We start from the raw sequence: 20,068 nt of genomic DNA, 5'->3' as shown, positions 1-20,068 counted from the left end.
AGAGAATGTCAGGCTTTTTGAAACTATCAACGAAAAACGCTTTAACTCTGTAACGGTAGAAGATAGAGTACCCATTCAATAGACCAATCTTCCTCAAACAAGTGGTACTATCCACCATTAAAATCGTCGTTAGTGCATAGCGCAGCACACTTGTAATGCTCTTTATCCTGGACCGATGTTTCACAGTAAAACATGTTAGTGATGTGGTGCCCGGAAGCCAACACTGGATTCGCCTGTGCGTGAGTATATAAGTAGAACAGAGAGGAGTACTCTCAAGAGTCGCACCATCTCGCTTTGTTCAGGAAAGAAGGACCAGAATGTCCAGATTGTTAAAATATATATCCTCACAATTTTCGCACCGGAAGCAGGCATTCTCGAGACCGTCTATATAGTTGACTAGGAAAATGCACCCATTGCAGAAATCAATCATAAACCGTAATTATGAGGTCCTTATCTTTGTTAGTGAAAATCTTCCGAAATTTACAGATTTGTTTTGTACTGCAACCATGACCCTTGGGACTTTTTCCCCTGTGCAGAATAAATATTGTTTTGCTAGATCTTTGGAGTATTATGAATATACGAGTAATGTCCATTCTCATCTGTGTTTGACACGAGACGTTAATTTGTCTCTGTTCCTAGGGGGTACTTTTTGACTGTTTTTTAAAAAAACAAAAACCCGTCGTAACAGAAGTACACAATCTGTAGTAATAGTATATTTTCTCCATTATTGGTTGTATCCTGGAACCCCCGGTTAGTGACCACTAGAAATCTATCGGACGAAAACGTTGTATATTAAAAAACAAAACATCGCCGCTAATTTTCTGCTGGTGTGCGCGTAGATGAGCATGTTAATGCAATGAGTCTCTCTTTCAACTTCTTTTTTCCTCGCGTAGTTTTCATCGTATCGAAAACCATTTTTGTAATTCCTTATACGATCGGCGCCAAGAAAATTGTTGTTACTTTGTTATGAAGTCTATGCCGAGACTCCGCTTCGCTCCTTCTTGTATGATGTGCGCTATTGCGCTTCAATTATATTTATTTGTGAAAATCTTCCGGTCGCCATTATTTTACGCTTTTTTACACACTCTTTTTTAATACGTCGAGACCAAATTGAGAGTAAATAAAAAAGGCGTATATAAAGAGAATTCGCAACGAGTCGATGGAATGACAATGTAACTAGTTAAATATAGTGGCGACCAATTATATCAAGCAACAGTTCACCAGCTGATGCTTAAGGTTCGGGTGGCAACGGAATATTATTTGTCCCATATATAAGAAAAGCAATGCAGCATTTATAGAGGTATCACGATCATAAGCACCAACTAAAAGATATTTTTTGGTATCTTGTTATCCTTAGATAACCCATAAGCGCAGAACATCCTCCGCCCATACCAAGGGGACTCCCCTCAGGGCAAGTGAACAACAGATTAAATTTCCTCTTCGTGGTTATGAAAAAAAATCGATATCTCGACAAAACTTGGCACGAAAAGCACAAATGATAACTATAAGGAAATCCGCCCACAGTTGTTTTCGGCTAGTAGGAGGCATTTCAGCTGACAAAACCGGTTTCCCCGAAATTTCACCAAAACCCCGTATAGGAGAATGTATGGTTTATTCCCCAGCTTAAGTAACGGTAAATTTTAAAAGCAACCGCTTTGATGAGATCTAGTAGATGGATAATCTAATATGTAAATGTAAAGATAATTCAGTCTGGAAAGTCTACAAGGACAATATCTATGACGGAAAAATTGATAATGAAAATAATGAAATGCAGAAAAGACAGTTTGGAGGAAAATTTAAACAATTCAGCTGCTATCACATGCCAAAAAAGATTACTGGACTTTTGCTTCCGCAACATCTTTAAAATTAACGATAACTGAAAGGTTTTTGTTAAAAACTAAGGCACCGAACGACGCAATCCACACAATCCGCACCGCCCAGCGGCTCATCGGATATCAGTTGTGAAACAGAGCTCTCTCTACATTGCATTGGCTTCCTTTAGAGGAGGCATTTTACTGCATTCCATGCAAGCTCATCTGATATGCACTGCAACAATATATAGTGGCAGCAGCCTGCTGAATTAAATTGTTCTACCGGAATTCTAAAAACAAAATTCGAAATGTGACGCATTGCGGCTCCTTCTATCTATACCATCTCTCTGTCCATCATATGACCTAATTTCTAGCACGCTACATATTGCTATGTGCAGATAGCTTGGCTGTCTTGTAAAGATGATCATTGACATAATTTGTAAATGAGGATACCTGCAGCCATCATTGCGTCACATCCATCACTAAAAAGTTATAAGAGAAGCACTTTAATTGGTACGTGTTATTCTGACTAGTGATAATTTTTTGGTTGATATGCGCTTGACAAATAAAGTTAGTGGAAAAATACTCAAAAATCCAGTTGAGTTAACTCCATTAACAACTAGAAAAGTACTGAAACAAGTCGGAATACCGGAAGCTGCAGCTTCGGGTATAAAGGTATTTTGTTCATCTTATGTGAGAAACTCTCTACGCATTTGTACATAGTTAAAAACCCAAAATAGTCCTTCATACTTTTTTCAAACTACAAGAAATACGTAGATATAATGCTCATCCTAAACAAACAAACATTGCATATTACCAAATACTATACTTATATATGCACGTATATAAATTGATCGTACACAGATTTCGGATTTACTTTACTTTGTGTGGTATTGACGAATTCGTATTTGATAATGACTAGAACGTGTATGACGTTCTAGAATGAACAAAATTCACACAAAATGTAAGTTTCACCTTCATAATTTAATATGCGCTTGCTCTTGCGCTTGATCAAAAGAGTGACAGCGGAATTTCAGCCCAGAACCATATTTTGCAGGAATATAGGGTGCAAACTTACGGGAGACATGAAGCAGATAAAAAATCAATAGGCACAATATTTTGAAGAACTATTCAATGCCACAACCCAATATTTGCACAACGAAAGAGCAGAGGCCTTACAGGTACCTCTCCTACCATCTACTTTCGAAAATATCAAAGTTACATTAAAAGTGCTAACAAATAACAAAGCGCCGGCTGTAAATGGAATATTTACGGAGCTACTAACCGTAAGAAGTGTGAATATGGCGACCATGCTGGGAAAACTATAGAGAGATATCTTTGTCTCATACATATAAGAAAGTGCTGTCAAAAATAATCGAAAGAGGATTCGGGGTCTTCCCATAAAATATCGTTAGTGAATACTAGAAGGGATTTCAGATATTCTCAGTAAAGCGATATAGATTCCGGATTAACACAAGGCAATGGGCTGGCCTCACCATTGTTTAGCGCCTCTTTGGGTATATAATCTAAAAATTGAGTGTGGATACAAATGGTACGTTTCTGTATAAGTTATTCCAGATGTTGTCCTATGGCGGAGATATAAATATCTTGGAACGATTAAAAGAGAACGTAAAGGAGATTCTGGGGAAGCTTGACGAAATAGCAATAGGAATTTGGCGAAACGAGGAAAATACCAAAATCATGACACAAACCAGAAGAAAGAGAAATAAGAGAAAATACGGCAATAAATGATTACAACTTCGAACAAGTCGATAGTTTTGTGTAGTTAGGTGCAACTCTGGCAGAGGACAGGTGTGACAAAGCAGAAACATACCGACAGGCAGACAGATATTGAATCGGTTATAATAAGATTTTGTTTCGCATAAAACCTCAAAAATGTATACAAAAAAGTATACAATATACAAAACGAAAAACCTGGAAACAATTGAAAAGACTCAGTGCTCAATACAAGTTAAACACGGGCGCGGTTGCTCGATCAAGGATAAATACGAAGACTTCGGGAGGCTAAAGACCGACATCGACTGTAGCATTGAAGCAGAAAAAAAGAATTTGAAAGTAAAATCGATTGACAATAACTAGAATGCAAAACTTTGAAAAGGCGATAAAGATTCGGGGGAGAAAACAATACACAGTGCATCGTCGAAATAACGAGCCCCCAAATAGCGAACGCCTGCTTCTTAGCATTAGGTATTTTAAATAGTGAAATGACTCACTTTAAAGAGCGAACACAATTTTTAGGACTTTGACAATGCGCCATCAATGGTATCCTTCAACAGAATGGCCTGAGGATATCCAGTCAGGGAGGGAACCTCGAACGCCGCGTCTCTAACATTTGAGGTAGGGTTAAAGCTCGCGTGATGTTATTTCCGGATCTGATACGGACCCACGCATCGGAAAGGACCCGTGATTTTTTGTAAAATCTTACATGAGGGATCGAAGTGTTCGAAGGAAACCGAATTATCAATAAGTTGTTTCACTTACCTTACATTTGCATCATCATGCTTAGCGAAATTCCAAAATTTCTTGCTTTGAAGAATGTCTTGATGCTTGGCTTTGACCTCCAAGGCTTTGATCTGCTCTATCTTCGTCAGGTACAGTGCGTACCCGCGAAGATTCGAACTAACTACTCTTTCGTATTTGCTTTCGATTTCTTTCTCTGTCAAGACCTTTGAATTGCACAAAGTTGCGGCTGTGTGTACCACCAGGTTCCTCACTAGATAATCCATTATCTCTGCCTGACAAAACGCGAACACTTCCTTTTGCTTGTTCGGTGGGAAAGCATTCTTGAAAGACTGCGACGCCAAGTTTGCCGCTGGAGGGTAAGCATCGAATTGGCTGGTGATCCATACTGGCACTAACTGCTTCAGGACTGGTGCGATGTTTTTCCCGGCAACTTCCACCACTGCCAGTTGAGCCTGCTGCGATGCCTCGCGAACTCTGTGCTCAATGTCATTTGCCACGCTATGGTAGAACTTTGGCCACAGTGGGAGGATCGCTTTCACTGTCGCGATGTCGGAGCTTTTGACTAATTCAACAAATTCTTGAAGCGCTTTGGTTTTTGTCACTGGATCTTTCTTGGACATTTTGCGCAAGACCACCTGAAACTGAGGGTCGATGTTTGAGTCGAAATTATCTGGAAGTGGCTCCAGGAGAAATCCAGGGGCCACAGGCACGATGCCCAGTCCTGAATGTGCAGAGAAGCCAACGAATGATGGCACTGTTGATCCTAAGAGTTCTGCGCTCCGTCCACTGTTCGACGGCTGCAAGTAAGAAAAGGTCGGTAATCTCGTTTAACACTTGATATAAGCAATTGCGCGTATACCCTCGCATTGTTCTTAGTGCGCTGCGTTTGCTTCGCCTTGCCACCCATGGTTTCTAAATAATCGTAGCAATAAATTAGGAAAAAAATCTGACGAAACACAACCCCAAACACCGAAAATAACTGCAAGAGTGGCAGCTGTCAGAGCAAGTCCGTATTTGTGCAGCTCAACCGAGGTTTTATGCAAACAAGCAAGGGAAGCAACTTAACCTAGAACTTGATTGTCAACGTCAATTTGAGTGAGTGCTGAATTGAAAGGAGTATGGAATATCTGCTTTTGCATCCTTTCGACGAAAAAATTTAATAAATAACAAAAATTTCAAATGCCACTTCGAGACTGGTTTACTGTTACGCCATCTGCAGTTCAATAGTGATTCAAATAGTTTATTTGTCAGTTTGACATCATCGAACGCCGAGCCCATTTTCAGAACAGTCGCACTTGATTTCGGTGTGCAATCTGGTTTCTTGTGTTGGCTGGGACTTTGAGGCGGTTGCCTTGGCAGTACTGACTTGTGATATTGGAGAGGTGGCCGCACAATGGTTACTGATTAGAAATTGTCGAAGAAAACAATTGTGTCATCGATTCCGCGTCTAATTTTTCATGCACTTTAAACTATACGCTTAATGTTCGTTGGTTGCCGCACTACGTCGTCCATAATTTGAATGTGTTGAGAGGTTTGCAAGTCGATCTAGAAAATGGCCAAAACATATGATTATTTGTTTAAACTGCTGCTAATTGGGGATTCGGGAGTCGGGAAAACTTGTATCTTATTTCGTTTCTCGGAAGATGCCTTCAACACCACCTTCATCTCAACAATCGGTAAGACATTTGAAGAATTTGGCAAGGTTTTCACTTCGCAGCCACTGTGAGGAGTGTGTACTTATGAATCATCCGTACTTGAACTTTTATGTAAAAGCAATGTCGAATGTTGTGTCGGGAACAGTCACTCGGTCGAGATGAAAATAACCTAAGTGGAATCTTGGGGTTTGGGCACGGCGACTGCTGGATGGCCGTGGTTTTTTCCAGGAGCGCTCCCTTTGTTCGCGCCGGGCCCGTCTGTGCACGGGCATTGGAAACGGGTTCCGTGGAGGTGTTTGGACATTTGGAGTTGCGTGCTGAGTGGTCCGGTGAAATGCGAGATGGGAAATGTCATTCAACTCTGCCTCCCTAGACAAAAATGAAAGTACCGCTGCAGGCTCGCTGGGGACACGCCAGGCCTCGCATAATTTATTTAGGGGGCACGGCCAATGCTATCATCTCTAAATTAGGCCCAAGTCGAAGTTTTTAGTTTACTTAATTTACTCTCGGTATTGATCCCAATTCCCAGACACGCAACAAACATTCGAAAGCAGGTGGAGTTGTTGATGCTTAGGTTTGAGAAAGTAGTTTTGTGTTCACAAAAACAACTAAAATGTATGGTTCCTATTTCATTGACGGTTTCCACTGTCCTAATCTTTCATGCACTATTGAAGGGAGTGCGGAGGAGCATCAGATGCCCAATAATTCTAAAACCATTACTTCATTCGTTTATATGCAAAGTAATGTGAAAATGTGGACCGAGGATTCAGCGCTTCAATCAATATATCAACTTTTTTGTTCCGTCATTGGGATGAGAAATGATTAATCGAATGTGGACGAAAGGAACTATGGAAATGAATTGTGTTCTGAGTTTTGGGCGGTTGGCGACGACAGCTCAGGTCAAATGCACAACCATAAATCCAAAATGACCGTTTTGTCGGTCGCTATATTATTTGAGTGGTAAATTAATTTGAATGACATCATAAGGCGTAATTTTATCAGGTTATCCCGACATGTTGCGGCAGGACTTTTATGGGCGTCTACGTAAAATATTTTTCACGAATTAAAAGTACTGGATGGATGTAATTATCGTCTTTAATTTATGAAGTAATTTTTCACTAAACTTCGGATTTTAACGCCCCCGAAAAGTTAAAATTGAAGCTGATTGGGTTGGAGATAGTCTGATTTGTAGGATCCTTAAGATCCGTCAATACCTACACTCTTGCACTGCTGAAAGTAACGAAAGCTCATTAATTCTTGTAAAATTATTAGTTTGCTAATAATTGTTAGCTATGTAGAAAAAGGACTGTGCATTAAGTCGTGAAATATCAATAAATTGCCGGGTTAGAGCGATGAACGTATTCTAAAATCTGCAAGCAAATCATAACTAATGAACCGCACACCCACTTCCCTTACGAACGCTGAAGGCGCACCATGGATTTGATATTTAAATATTTTTTAATGATTGATATAATACATAAAAATATGTTCTTCGAATGTGAAATGTAAAGATTCCTCAATTCAAGCAGCTCTTGAAAATTGATCAATTGAATGTAACGCTTGACAGTGATTAGGTGTATTCCATCCACTAATATTAACCATCAAACAAAATAGACATAGGAGAGAACCTTTGTTCAGTGCAAATGTTCTGAAACCTAGCCATGTGATATTCTTAATTCAAGAATATCAGGGAAGCACTATTGCATTACTGTAAGTTGCAGCATATTAAGGAGATATCCGTAAATATGCCCCTGCTCCAGGAAAAGGCCAACTTTTTCGCTAGGCGTTTGAAATCTTGATATTGTCCTCGGTACAATTGCCGAAGAATCCTTGCTGCTTTAACAGAAGGATATGAGAGAGTGACCAACAAAAGTTCGGCCTTAATTTGCGCATGCAACTTCTATGTCTCCTGTTCATTCCTTTGTGGAGTTTTCTCTCCTCAATTTTAAGTATGTCTGCTTCATTTTCATTATTATCATACTTATGGTGTACGAATGATAAGTACATAACAGTCATTATTTTACAACTGACATAAGATCAGACCCCTCCACACCCAAAAATGTACGGTCGTTGGGAATAGTTCATAAGAGCAACCGCAAGTGGTTCCTCGCTCGAAATCGAGAACTACTGAAAAACCAAAATAAAAATCTCCAGCATATCTATAGTGATTTGAGAAGCATAACTTTTCTTTTTCGTCCCAACAAAACGTCGGTATCCAATTCCAGCCTCGATATCAAACGTTCGCAGAAACCTCATTGTGAAAATTGACAAAAGTCTTGATATAAATGAAGATGCCAGCGCCAAGCACCCAAAGATTATGGTGTCCAATGTTATTCTAATAATTTACGATGTCTGGAACAAATTTTCATCGACAACATAAACTGTTCGCGTACCTCAATTTCAACTAAAATCGAATAGGATGACGTCACGTTCCTCGTTTGGGGAAGAGTTCATGATAATCAACCATTGAGATATATGCTTCCCAATATCGCCCGAATGGGGCATAGGGAATCGACTACATTTATGTGCCATCGTTGCCGGTTTGCCGAAAAGTGCTTCAATTCTCTCTAGGTCTTCACGAAGAACTCACATTTTTCCTCTACTGTTCTGCTGCTAGCTGTGCCATGTCCACGAGTGGATCGCCTAAGAAACACTTCACTTCTAAGACGATCCATTCGCCGGCATGGCAAAACTAGCAATGGAGTTGTCATTCTTTCTTAAGATATGACCTATCGACTGCTATTTTCCCTTTCTAATCAATTTGCCTATTACTATCTTGCACGTGTGCCGACGTAGCTCTTCTTTTGAAATAGCGACAGGCCAGAATACAGAAATGACATAACGGAGATAATTATTAACGGAGGCTCGAGTCTTTCCATGGGCTGCTCATATAACATGCATGAGAGACCATTGGCGCAGAACAACCTAAAGTTGACGTTATTCGTGTTAAGAAATCTGCATTTTCAAAGAATACGTATTTAGCGCTGTTTGTGCGTCGTAACATTAGGCTCGGTGCTACCTTCAGCCAAAACGACGCAACCAAAGGAAACAAATTGATGAACGCCTTAGATGTTTTTTCCATTAATTTAAATAGGAAAAGTCAGACTAAGGACCTTGGTTATATTAGTAATTATTTTGAGTCCAAATCTGGTTGCTTCCATTTCTCTCGAATGCTCTGCCCCTGAAAGTAGCGGCTCTATAAAGATTGCAGGAACTGCAAAGAACGTTGCAAAAGCAGACAGTGCAGTTCGTATCCGAATATTATAGTGGCTAAACATTTCATCCACGAAAAGTAGAACTGTATCAGATGTAATACGGTCGATAAAAATGATGGAATATTCTTTCCATCTCTTAAGCTGCAACTACCTGTGTGCTCCCTCGTAATGCATTATATTGTAACGTAACTATTATTTACGGCAGCTTCTGCGTTTCTTATCATCCCAATTACAAATTCCTTTTTACCACGGTACACGCTACGCTGCATTTCTCAAGATTTGGTTCGGTATAGGGATTCAAGTACATTTCGTTCGCTCACATTCGCAGCGGCGTAAGAGCCTTAAGTTTCGCACGCTCTTCGATCCGCTTCCAAGTTTTAGCATTAAGTAGAAACTCAAGTTATCCTATGGCAGGTTCGAACAAAATGCCATCAATGACAAGGCGATGGAAGTTGTGCGAAGCGATAAACGTTAGAAAATTGTCATTACGTCCCCAAGCCCGTGTTTCCCCATCACATATTCGAGCATGGTGTTATCAGAACCAACCTTAATATTCAGATAGCACGATAGCAATGTCGCCTTTAGCATGTCTCTGCTGGATTGTATTCCGTTGCTGATAGAAAACCAGCTTCTGCTCTACATTGGAAATCTTAATTGATGCCAAACATTATGCTATTGAAATGTTCTTCTTTCTAAATCTGAAGTTGATACTGGCTCCCAAGGTATAGGGACACGCTTAGCGGATGTGGTAGGCATTAATGCGAAACGTCACGCTTCGCAGACCTCTCGGTGTATAATAGCATACGTGGGAGGGGTCAGAATGTGTAGCCTGTATCAATGAAATACTCTCTGAAGTTGGAACAAGCGAGCATTCTGGAAGCGTTTGCACATTTCAGAATCTAATCATAAACCGTTGTCGAAAATAAAAGTTCATTGCTGAAATATATGTCTGTTTCCGTGGCTTGATAGCTATTTCAATTAAAAAGGATTGCAATTTGCAGGTTATTCCTTTTACTCGTCTTTTACAACAAGCAGCACATATTTTGAGTGAATTCTAAACCCCCTAGCTCATAGAGGTAGTGATTTCAATAGGGTAGTGACTTCTCGCCTTAATAGTTAATACTATTAGTTTGGGTGGAGTTTATCTCATCTACTCCGTAAGACACTCATGTGTTACACGACCTTTCAGACAACAGTGATGACTCCCTGATTCTCAACGATAATAATAATAGCTATATTGAATTGAATTGTTAGTCATCATCATCAACGGCGCAACAACCGGTATCCGGTCTAGGCCTGCCTTAATAAGGAACTCCAGACATCTCGGTTTTGCGCCGAGGTCCACCGATTCGATATCCCCAAAAGCTGTCTGGCGTCCTGGCCTACGCCGTCGCTTCATCTTAGGCAGGGTCTGCCTCGTCTTCTTTTTCTACCATAGATATTGCCCTTACAGACTTTCCGGGTTGGATCATCCTCATCCATACGGACTAAGTTACCCGCCCACCGTAACCTATTGAGCCGGATTTTATCCACAACCGGGCGGTCATGGTATAGCTCATAGATTTCGTCATTGTGTAGGCTACGGAATCGTCCATCCTCATGTAGGGGGCCAAGTTCTTCGGAGGATTCTTCTCTCGAACGCCGCCAAGAGTTCGCAATTTTTCTTGCTAAGAACCCAAGTTTCCGAGGAATACATGAGGACTGGCAAGATCATGTGATCATATAGTAAGAGCTTTGACCCTATGATGAGACGTTTCGAGCGGAACAGTTTTTGTAAGCTGAAATAGGCTCTGTTGGCTGACAACAACCGTACGCGGATTTCATCATCGTAGCTGTTATCGGTTGTGATTTTCGACCCTAGATAGAAGAAATTACCAACGGTCTCAAAGTTGTATTCTCCTATCTTTATTCTTCCTGTTTGACCAGTGCGGTTTAATGTTGTTGGCTGGTTGGTTTTTGGTGCTGACGTTGCCACCATATATTTTGTTTTGCCTTCATTGATGTGCAGCCCAAGATCTCTCACCGCCTGCTCGATCTAGATGAAGGTAGATTGTACGTCTCGGGTGGTTCTTCCTATGATGTCGATATCGTCAGCATAGGCCCAGTAGTTGGGTGGACTTAAAGAGGATCGTACCTTTTGCATTTACCTCAGCATCACGGATCACTCTCGAGGGCGAGGTTAAAGAGGACGCATGATAGGCCACCGTTGTTTATGTGGAATGGTCTCGAGAGTGATCCTGCTGCATTTATCTGTCCTCGCACATTGGTCAGGGTCAGCCTAGTATTATTAATTTCGTCGGGATACCGAATTCTCTCATGGCCGTGTACAGTTTTACCCTGGCTATGCTATCATAGACGGCTTGAATTGTTAGTACAAAGTAATATTGGGGTGAAATAAACGTTTTAAGTTTTAACAAAACTTTCAACACAAATAAAGTTATTATTTTCGTTCATTATTATGAACAAGTAGCAAAGTAGAGATAATTCGAATTTGTCCCTTAACTTAAATGCTGTGATAGTTGAGCAAATAATCTGATGATGATTGATTTAAAAAATGGCATATCTCGACAGATAGACAGCCTCTCTTGGCATATCAAAGACTGCAATTAAATCGATTTTCCATTAATATTTAGATGGGGAAAAGATCTGCATTTGACTGAACCTCAAACCTCGTTTCTTTTCCACTTTTTGAAAAACTTAAAAGACAAGAGTCAACCACGTTAAGATTGGTTCTTTCATTCGTTTGATAGTATGTGGTTTTGTATTGCACTGGTGCAATCGCGTTTGACTACCAATTCCACTACTTCCCTGGGGTTCGATCGCTGGTTTTGGTCGCCCGAAATTAATGAAAAAAGTTCACTTTTCATCGCACGCTAGAATTCATCAAGTTTCAGCATGTATCGTTATGATTTTAAGCTTGTATGTAAGATAGTTTACGTTTGCTGATTGTCGAGTTGAAGGAAAATCTGCTATTGCCGATCGATGGGTTTCCCTTGACAGCGATTCGTAAAGCTTAGATATCCAGGGTAGTTGATCGACTTGAATGTAGCTGATTCTTGAGTCCATCTTCGTCTCTCTTGAACTGCCATTGATATTAATGTCCTACTTTACCAACGACTACTTTTTCGTCCCTCACTCGACACTGTTTCTGTCGTCTCAGTTGCTTTGAAGTCTTTTCCAATAATGATCCAAAAAAATGCGAATTTCGTAGTTTCCCTTTCTTTCTAGGATGATATACAAAAAACTAAATAAAATATGGAAGACCACAAAAATGCTGCAAAATAATACATAAGTTACTGCAAGAAAAACAAAAAGGAATTTTTGGCTCATCTCTAACATAGTCCTTTCGCTTATATCCACACTATGTATAAGACAATGTATAGTGAGGAACAAAATTATGGAAATATTTTTATCTTTTGTAGATCTTCAATACGTAGTTAAAAATTTTCAGCAATTTAAAGATGCATGCTTTGTATTACATAATAATAATCTTTGACGTGACAATCCAATTGAATAAGGGCCTTGAAGTGTATTAGAGCAGTTCATTCAAAACCGTACCGGTACACTACAGAACACTATAGGAGGGAATGTGGTCAACATTGCGCTCGTCTGTGATTAATACCATGGTTTGACTGAGGTAATCATTCACAGCTGAGTCGACTGGTATCCGGCATTCAGTCACAACACAACATTGCCACCAATGGAATTTGTACCGCGTTTTTCCGCTAAGACAATCTAGCGCTCTAACCACTAAGCCTTCCGAATACACACAAGCTAAGAATAGTTTCACTTTAAACTGCTCACTGATTTGAACCCCGACATTCTGCTACTTTGGTCTAGCGCTCTAACCACTGAGTCACCCAGACACTTGTACTTATGGTTATGTTTAATTTAATGGATAATATAAAGTATCGCATAGTGAGACGTGAATTACATGGAGTTGGACTTATGGGATTTCTGACTTCAAAGAAAAAACGGGAGGCCATAATTTTATTTGCTTAAAGACTCTTGAATTGGACTTCTCAAAATTAGAATATTATCCTTTGAAGTGACGAACATAAATCCAATATTTTTTATTTTTACGGTAGATTATATCTGGTAGGACCATTGGGAAAAAGACAAAATATAACGTTTCATTAGCTTTAAAACGAGGCAATTATACCTAATTATGCGATCTATACATTTAGTATAAGGGGAAGATCCCCTTATGGTTGTCGTTTTTAATTAGAGGACATGTCATCATTTATTCATGAATTTTTATCCTCCGAAATCACTTGGTCATAATTGTGATTATTATGCTTTTTTTTGCCAATTCCAACAGTGGATTTGTCAACTTTCATTCAACTGTGGCCCACCCACTGTCACTTCCGTCTTTTAATCAACACGTCTACGGATTCGCGATTGTGTCGGGTTAGAATATATCAATGGTTACAGGTGTTAACGAAGACTTGGCGCCTTCTGAATTACCAGATTTTAGGCAAAACCCCAAAGCGGATCTATTGAGAAAGGGCCACAATTGCATTGCTTTTACTAATTTTTTGTATGACAGAGTGATTCGGATAAATTCGATGTGTCGATTTAATCTAGTGAAATGAATCATGTTATAATATTTAAATTAACGTGTTTGCATTTAGTAAAATCTGAATAAATGGTCTTTTTTCCGTTTCAGGAATTGATTTCAAAATCAGAACAATAGAACTGGATGGAAAGAAAATCAAATTACAAATATGGTAAGATAACAATTGTTCAATATATATTTTTTCAGTAAGAAGAGCAAAATGCAACACAGCACAGCTAGAAAATTAATTATTGATGAACCTGTTATCACTAGATAACTCCATAAAGAAATTTAGAACAAATTTGAAGAAAAAAAATATAGTTGATATTAATCATCGCTTCATATTAATCTTTGTCTGGCCGGTATATTAGCTCATATCAAATAATATTTATTGTAATTTACAGCACATTTAATGGTATTCACTAGTTCCATTAATGTGCGTAATTATCAATTGCCTTAAGAAACAAGTCGAAAGCTATTCTAATACAAAGAAAGCACTCAGATGAAATTTCTGATCAGAGAAAATACTAATGAGATAAGAGAATACAAAAGACAAATCCGTTTATTCTTTACTAGAAGTATTCTAGGTTCAGAAAAAATTTGCAAAGAAAAACCATGCTCCAAGCTATGATAAATATGAAACGAACATTGTTCACACCGAGACTCGTATTTAGAATATACATACTTTCTTCAGGTTTTTCACTGGCCTATTTGCAGACCTTACGTGATTTATATTTTTCAATCGCCTGTCTCGTCAACTATTTCCCTTTTAGATTGCATTCTTCTACAATTTTTATTTAGATTGTTATGTAACTTCGGCTAGGAATAAGTTAGAATTTTGATTTGCTTCGGTGCATTTTCTGTAACTGGAATTGTGTTTCCAATTGAGTTTCATCGAGCAAAATATCAAACACAATCTTGATTTACATATATTCAAACCCCGGGCCTGGGGAACTGGAACAAATTTAAGGGGATATTCTAGTATTATCAAAATTCTTTTTTAATTTTTGATTCTATGTATATATTCCGGAGCACGATCATAGAGAGTTCGCTCTTTACTAGGTAATTGGCGCGGTTCAGCAGTCACTACATCAGAAGCAATATACCTCAGCTGCTGTATATAGAGCGAGTATTGAACAACGTCAGTACGAAAGCCCTCTGTAGCATGCAGCGCAGGTCGACTACCTGAGTCTGAATGTTGGAGAGGGAAGTTTTACGGTCTCTCTCTGTGCATTCTCAATGGACTACGCCACACGCAAAACGAACTTCAAGAGGAACTTGGGTGTGAATGGAAAGTCGGTGACTTGTTGCAAGGTTACGATATGTTGTTGAGTCGGTATGCAAATTTCTTGGATGCAGACAGTTTATGCGAGATTCGCTAGTGCATTCCAGGCGATATTGGAAGCTTTTCGTTGGGTTGGGCATGATCCGAGCCGAATCGAAACATTGTCGTAGTGACCGACAGCCAGGCGGCCTTATATATGTATATATGGATGAATCTTTGTACTCGATGGCGACATCGAACCAAGCTGTTAGAGCAGTGCAGGGCCACGCTAAACAGTCTGGGCAGCACATCTAAACCCTCTTGTGTACTTCCGGTAGGAAACTCGAGATGAATGAGTGGGCTGACAGACGGGGCTGTGATCTTTGCAGTCCCTCAGTGGGCACAGTCAGCGTCCCGCTGGCGACTGTCAAGAATCGAATCTACTAGCACTATTTAACAGCGTCGACTTCAGATGGTGAAAGCCCACCACACACTGCGGCAAATAGAGGAAGATTCGGTCCTCCCTGTTTGCACTGGACTATAGAGGACCTTGCCGCCAGATTCTTTATACCCTACAATTCGCATCGCTGAAGTTGCGGAGATTAGGCGGAAGTCTCAGGCACTTCCTTTATGATTCCCTAGGTCCATTTAGAGCCAGGCAGGCGGACACTAGGAAAATAATTCATAAACACTACAGGCTGGTTCTGAAGATCTGAGCTCATTAGATTCTACAGTACACTGTAGGAGGCAATGTGGTCAGCATTGCGCTCGACCGAGATTATTACCCTGATTTGACTCAGGTACTCATTCACAGCTGAGTCGACTGGTATCCGACGTCAAATCACGATACAAATCCCACTGCCACCAGCGAGATTTGAACCGCGACCTTCCGTACGACAGCCTTGCGCTCTAACCACTCAGCTATCCGGACACATACGTTTTTTTAATGAACCGATTTAATTAAAAAAAAATGTTTACAAGTTTTTAGCATTGTTAGCGATTACACACCTAAAATTAGAAAAAAGTATTGAATGAGGGTAATTTTTAACACTTTTCCCAATAAAAATGTAGTTCTTATCGCCTGGTGGAATTTTCTATGAATTTGAAGAAGGCAACTGTTTACCGTTGTCTAAGGACGCTTTCAATAATATTCGATATGGAAACATCTTGTCTGCTTACATTGCTTTTGATCCAAGCGATGTTGAGTCGCAGGCCGCGCAGACCTACCACATGATTTTTAATTGGAACAATGCCATTTTATCGGAATTAATTGCATATGAAGAGTTAGGTTTTGCCGTAGTTGATTTTATGCTCCAGGACTAGCATAGTAGCTGGTTGAATCCACGAGATAATGTTCGCTAGTCTTTGCTGCTCGGTTTGTGACTAGAAATAAATAAAAAGATATCAGCAAAATGGATGAATTCCAAGTCAGACATTATACATTGTGGACACAGAAAGGATCCTATTGAGTTGCTGATGTCACAAAGTACAAGTCCGAGAATTTGAAGTCCCGATCCTGGAAAAAACTTATCACAAGCTTAATAAAAATGGCTTCTTTGATTTACCATTATTGTCAACAATTTGGAGCAATTCCAAGTAGTTATCGAAAACTGCAAGAAAAAGAAGCAAATTTTTGAGCCCCAATTTAGCAATCTGATTGATCATCTCCTTGCTCCCAGTTTGAATCCCTGTTAATCATCCATGTTTGTGTTTGCCTTTGTGCTTGTCTTGTTGCTATAAGCCTATCTATTCCACTGAAACACATTGAAAATGAAATATTTGAAAAAGACTGTGGATGCTATAACAAGAAATATATAATCTCCTTGTGACCTGTAGGTTTCTTGTCCCTGCAGGGCTCAACTATCGAACCTGTTCTAGACGCAATAAAGTTCGGTGATAAATCGGTTTAGAAGAAAGATAAGAGCGCGAGAATGTGGAGATTCAGAGGCTACATGATCTCTATTGATTTACGTAATTGTGGAAGGCCTGAAGCCTAGACTTGAGTTTTTTTTTAATGTATTACAAATAGTTGTTGATTGTTCTTTGTTAGAACGAAGTTGTGGAATTTGTTCTTACATTTCAAAATATGTAAGTCTTATGTGGGCTAACTTCCGTGATCATTCGTTATTTCTGGCCAACCTTATATTTCACATTGATTTTGATCCCATGTCTACGAAAATTCATTTTCAGGTTCCTTCTCCTCTCTTTCGTGCATTGCATGTGGACATTTCGGGTAGCAACTACCTTAAGGTTAGATAACGGATGCGTGGAACTCTTTTTATTTCTCTTTCGTTCTTCCCTTCATTTCCAATTCATTTCACCGCTAATCCTCATGTTTCGAGGAAGGCTTTTAGTCCACTGTCTTCGAGAGGATGGGAGGTGTTCTAATTTTGCAAGTACAGGTGGAAATTACTTCGGCATGATTTTCACTAGTAGTACATGAAATTCTTCCATAACACTTACCTGGCCTTTCGTAGAATTCGCTCTCGACGTGTGTATCACTCTTCACGATGATCTTGATGGACGGCATTGCATTTATTCCCGCTATTGTTCCTAAAACCTCTGCCATGCCTGGGGGACCTATTAATTTTCTTGTTGCTGCTTCAGCTGTCGGTGCCGTAGTGGATGGAGCCGTCAATGTCAGCGCCATTGGTGTTACAGCATTGCAAAAGTGCGCTACATAGCATGTAATTCAGCTTATCCCATAATTGCCGTAATATCTACTTTTGGGCTTCCAGCTCTTCTATCACGGCTTCATTCGGCGCCATAAACTTAATTTTTGTGGCCCGAATCTCCCTACTCCGAATCGTTGGTCTTTGAGCTCTTCATATTCTATAAGTATTTAGTGTGACAGTTATTATCTTAGTCATTTTTTTTTCAATAATCTCGGATGGTATGGCCTCAAGAAGAGGAATCCGTTAATATGCTCATGTGTTTCACTTCCTTAGTGCCGTAAACTATCTAGATTTCAATGAGGCCATCAACAAATGGATCAATTCAAACGGGACACCATTCGTCCCAGAATTTATTAACAATTTGAACTATTTTTTTAATATTTTGGTAATAAATAATTCGAAGGTTTTCATTCTTCAAGCATTTTCTAATCTGGTTTTGCAGGGATACAGCAGGTCAGGAACGATTCAGGACAATAACAACTGCCTATTATAGAGGAGCTATGGGTATAATGTTAGTATATGATATAACACAGGAAAAATCGTTCGAAAACATAAAAAACTGGATAAGAAATATCGAGGAGAATGCTTCAGCTGACGTTGAAAAGATGTTACTCGGGAACAAATGCGAATTGAATGACAAACGACAGGTACTATTTTATTTGTTATACTAACTGCTCTGTTGTGTAATGTTTTCGCCTATGTGGCATAAATGTTTCCGTTTATCATTGGAACATAACTTTAGTGCATTTAATTGTTTTGACAGGTGTCGAGGGAACGGGGTGAGCAGTTGGCTGTTGAATATGGTATTAAATTCATGGAGACCTCCGCGAAAGCTAGCATTAATGTAGAAGAAGCCTTTTTGACGCTCGCTAGTGATATAAAAGCTAAAATGGAGAAACGCTTGGTAAGTTGTGCATTCATATGAAAGCCCTTTAAATGTCGGAAGCAAAATTTTTGTTTGGAACTTTTTGACGAGTGTGTATTACATTCACAGGAAGCCAATAACCCACCTAAAGGCGGACATCAATTAAAAGCAATAGAACCTACTAGAAAATCAGATAGCTGGTTATCAAGATGCAGCTTACTTTGACCTAGTAGCTTATTCGCTACGAATATTTATGTATAAGGAACTTTTTAATAATTCTATACAGAATAAAATACTGTCAATATATAATTACGATAGTTGTATGCAGAATACTTTTATTTAGTGAATGGAGGAGAGTAAATCGAGAACAGGGAAATTTGTTCTGCAAAGTATAACTTATGTTGTAAATTTACAAGTAAAGTGCACATATTTTTTTGTATCTTTATATCTTATGAAAATGAGTTTTGTTTCGCATTATTTAAAAAGGAAAAACATTTCTTTGATATCCAGTGTATATTTATCCAATTTTATATTTGTTCCTTTTCCAATCTAACGGTTCCACAACTTTCTAGCTCCTTACAAGAAAGTTGATAAAGTAGCGACAATATATATGGAGTTTTGATTTCATTCGTTTCAGTTTATTTCGGAACTTGGAAGGAAATAGTTTAGAATATCTGCAATAGAAGAGTAATGATTTACTTACTAAATCGCTGAGATTTAATGGAGGAAACTTAACTGCTAACATTGTAGTTGCGATTTAAAATATGTTTTGGAGTTTTCATAAATGACAATAATCGTTAAGTTTGAAATTTCTTCCATGAAATTGGCTGAGATGTATAGCTTTCGCCGAGTCACCCAATAATTTTCAACTTTTATACCGAGATTTTCCCTTACAGAGAAATTTAACGAGTGTTTGTCGAATTCATCTTCAATTTTAATCTTTTAATTTACATTATCGCGACTTATTTTTAATTTTATATACAGGACATTTGTCTTCTTATCAAAGCGCACAGCAAGCAATTAAAAATATCTATCTAATGACAAAGCCACGCCAATTCAAGCGGATCATGAATGTACTTAGTGTAAAACACTTTATCGGTTTTTCAGTAATTTTAACGCGCATCCCCAGACACGTCTGTTGCAGGAATGTGTTCAATCTCATCTACTTACATTTCTTAAATAGTGCGTGCTCATAATTTCGAGAGCAGCATGAGCTACTGTTATGTGAATACTGGAAAAAACATGCATGAAAAAGTTATTTGAATGCAGTTATTGGACTAAACGAATAGTTAGCAAACTAATTTCTAAACAGCTTTTTCGTTAATAAATTTTGCAGAGGCCTAGCGATAATCAAGTTTCCGGGCGCACGTTTTATTCGAGTTAGTTTTCTGAATAGCTGGCATTCTTCAAAAAATTATGATTCAATTGTGTATCACAGTTAATTTTAACTGCAATATAATCAGGCCTGCTATCCACAAATTTTATTTTCGTTTTATTATGTATTTATTTTAATAATAATCGTTGGCCCAACAGTCCATATT

The 20,068-nt window shown here is 39.0% G+C and overlaps 2 protein-coding genes across 2 annotated transcripts in view; one reads left to right on the top strand and one right to left on the bottom strand.

Moving 5' to 3' along the window:
* The window catches only part of LOC119650235 (E3 ubiquitin-protein ligase listerin), a 35,506-nt gene extending 30,007 nt beyond the window's left edge, over positions 1-5,499 (bottom strand). Inside the window, exons 1-2 of the mRNA XM_038052815.1 lie at positions 5,155-5,499; positions 4,314-5,092 (exon numbers count right to left, since the gene is read on the bottom strand). Of these exons, the coding sequence (XP_037908743.1) occupies positions 4,314-5,092; positions 5,155-5,202 (827 nt within the window). The 5' untranslated portion in view covers positions 5,203-5,499. The remainder of the gene's footprint in view (positions 1-4,313; positions 5,093-5,154) is intronic.
* A 162-nt stretch (positions 5,500-5,661) lies between these two features.
* Positions 5,662-19,154, top strand: LOC119650237 (ras-related protein Rab-8A). The gene is made up of 5 exons (XM_038052817.1): positions 5,662-5,971; positions 13,835-13,895; positions 18,105-18,309; positions 18,426-18,566; positions 18,657-19,154. The coding sequence occupies exons 1-5, from the start codon at positions 5,848-5,850 to the stop codon at positions 18,750-18,752; spliced, it is 627 nt and encodes a 208-aa protein (XP_037908745.1). The 5' UTR covers positions 5,662-5,847; the 3' UTR covers positions 18,753-19,154.
* Positions 19,155-20,068: the final 914 nt, after the last annotated feature.

This window comes from Hermetia illucens, chromosome 2, assembly GCF_905115235.1.
Source record: "Hermetia illucens chromosome 2, iHerIll2.2.curated.20191125, whole genome shotgun sequence".
NCBI lineage: Eukaryota > Metazoa > Arthropoda > Insecta > Diptera > Stratiomyidae > Hermetia > Hermetia illucens.
Note: the sequence above shows the minus strand (reverse complement) of the source record. Positions and strands in the feature narration are given on the sequence as shown.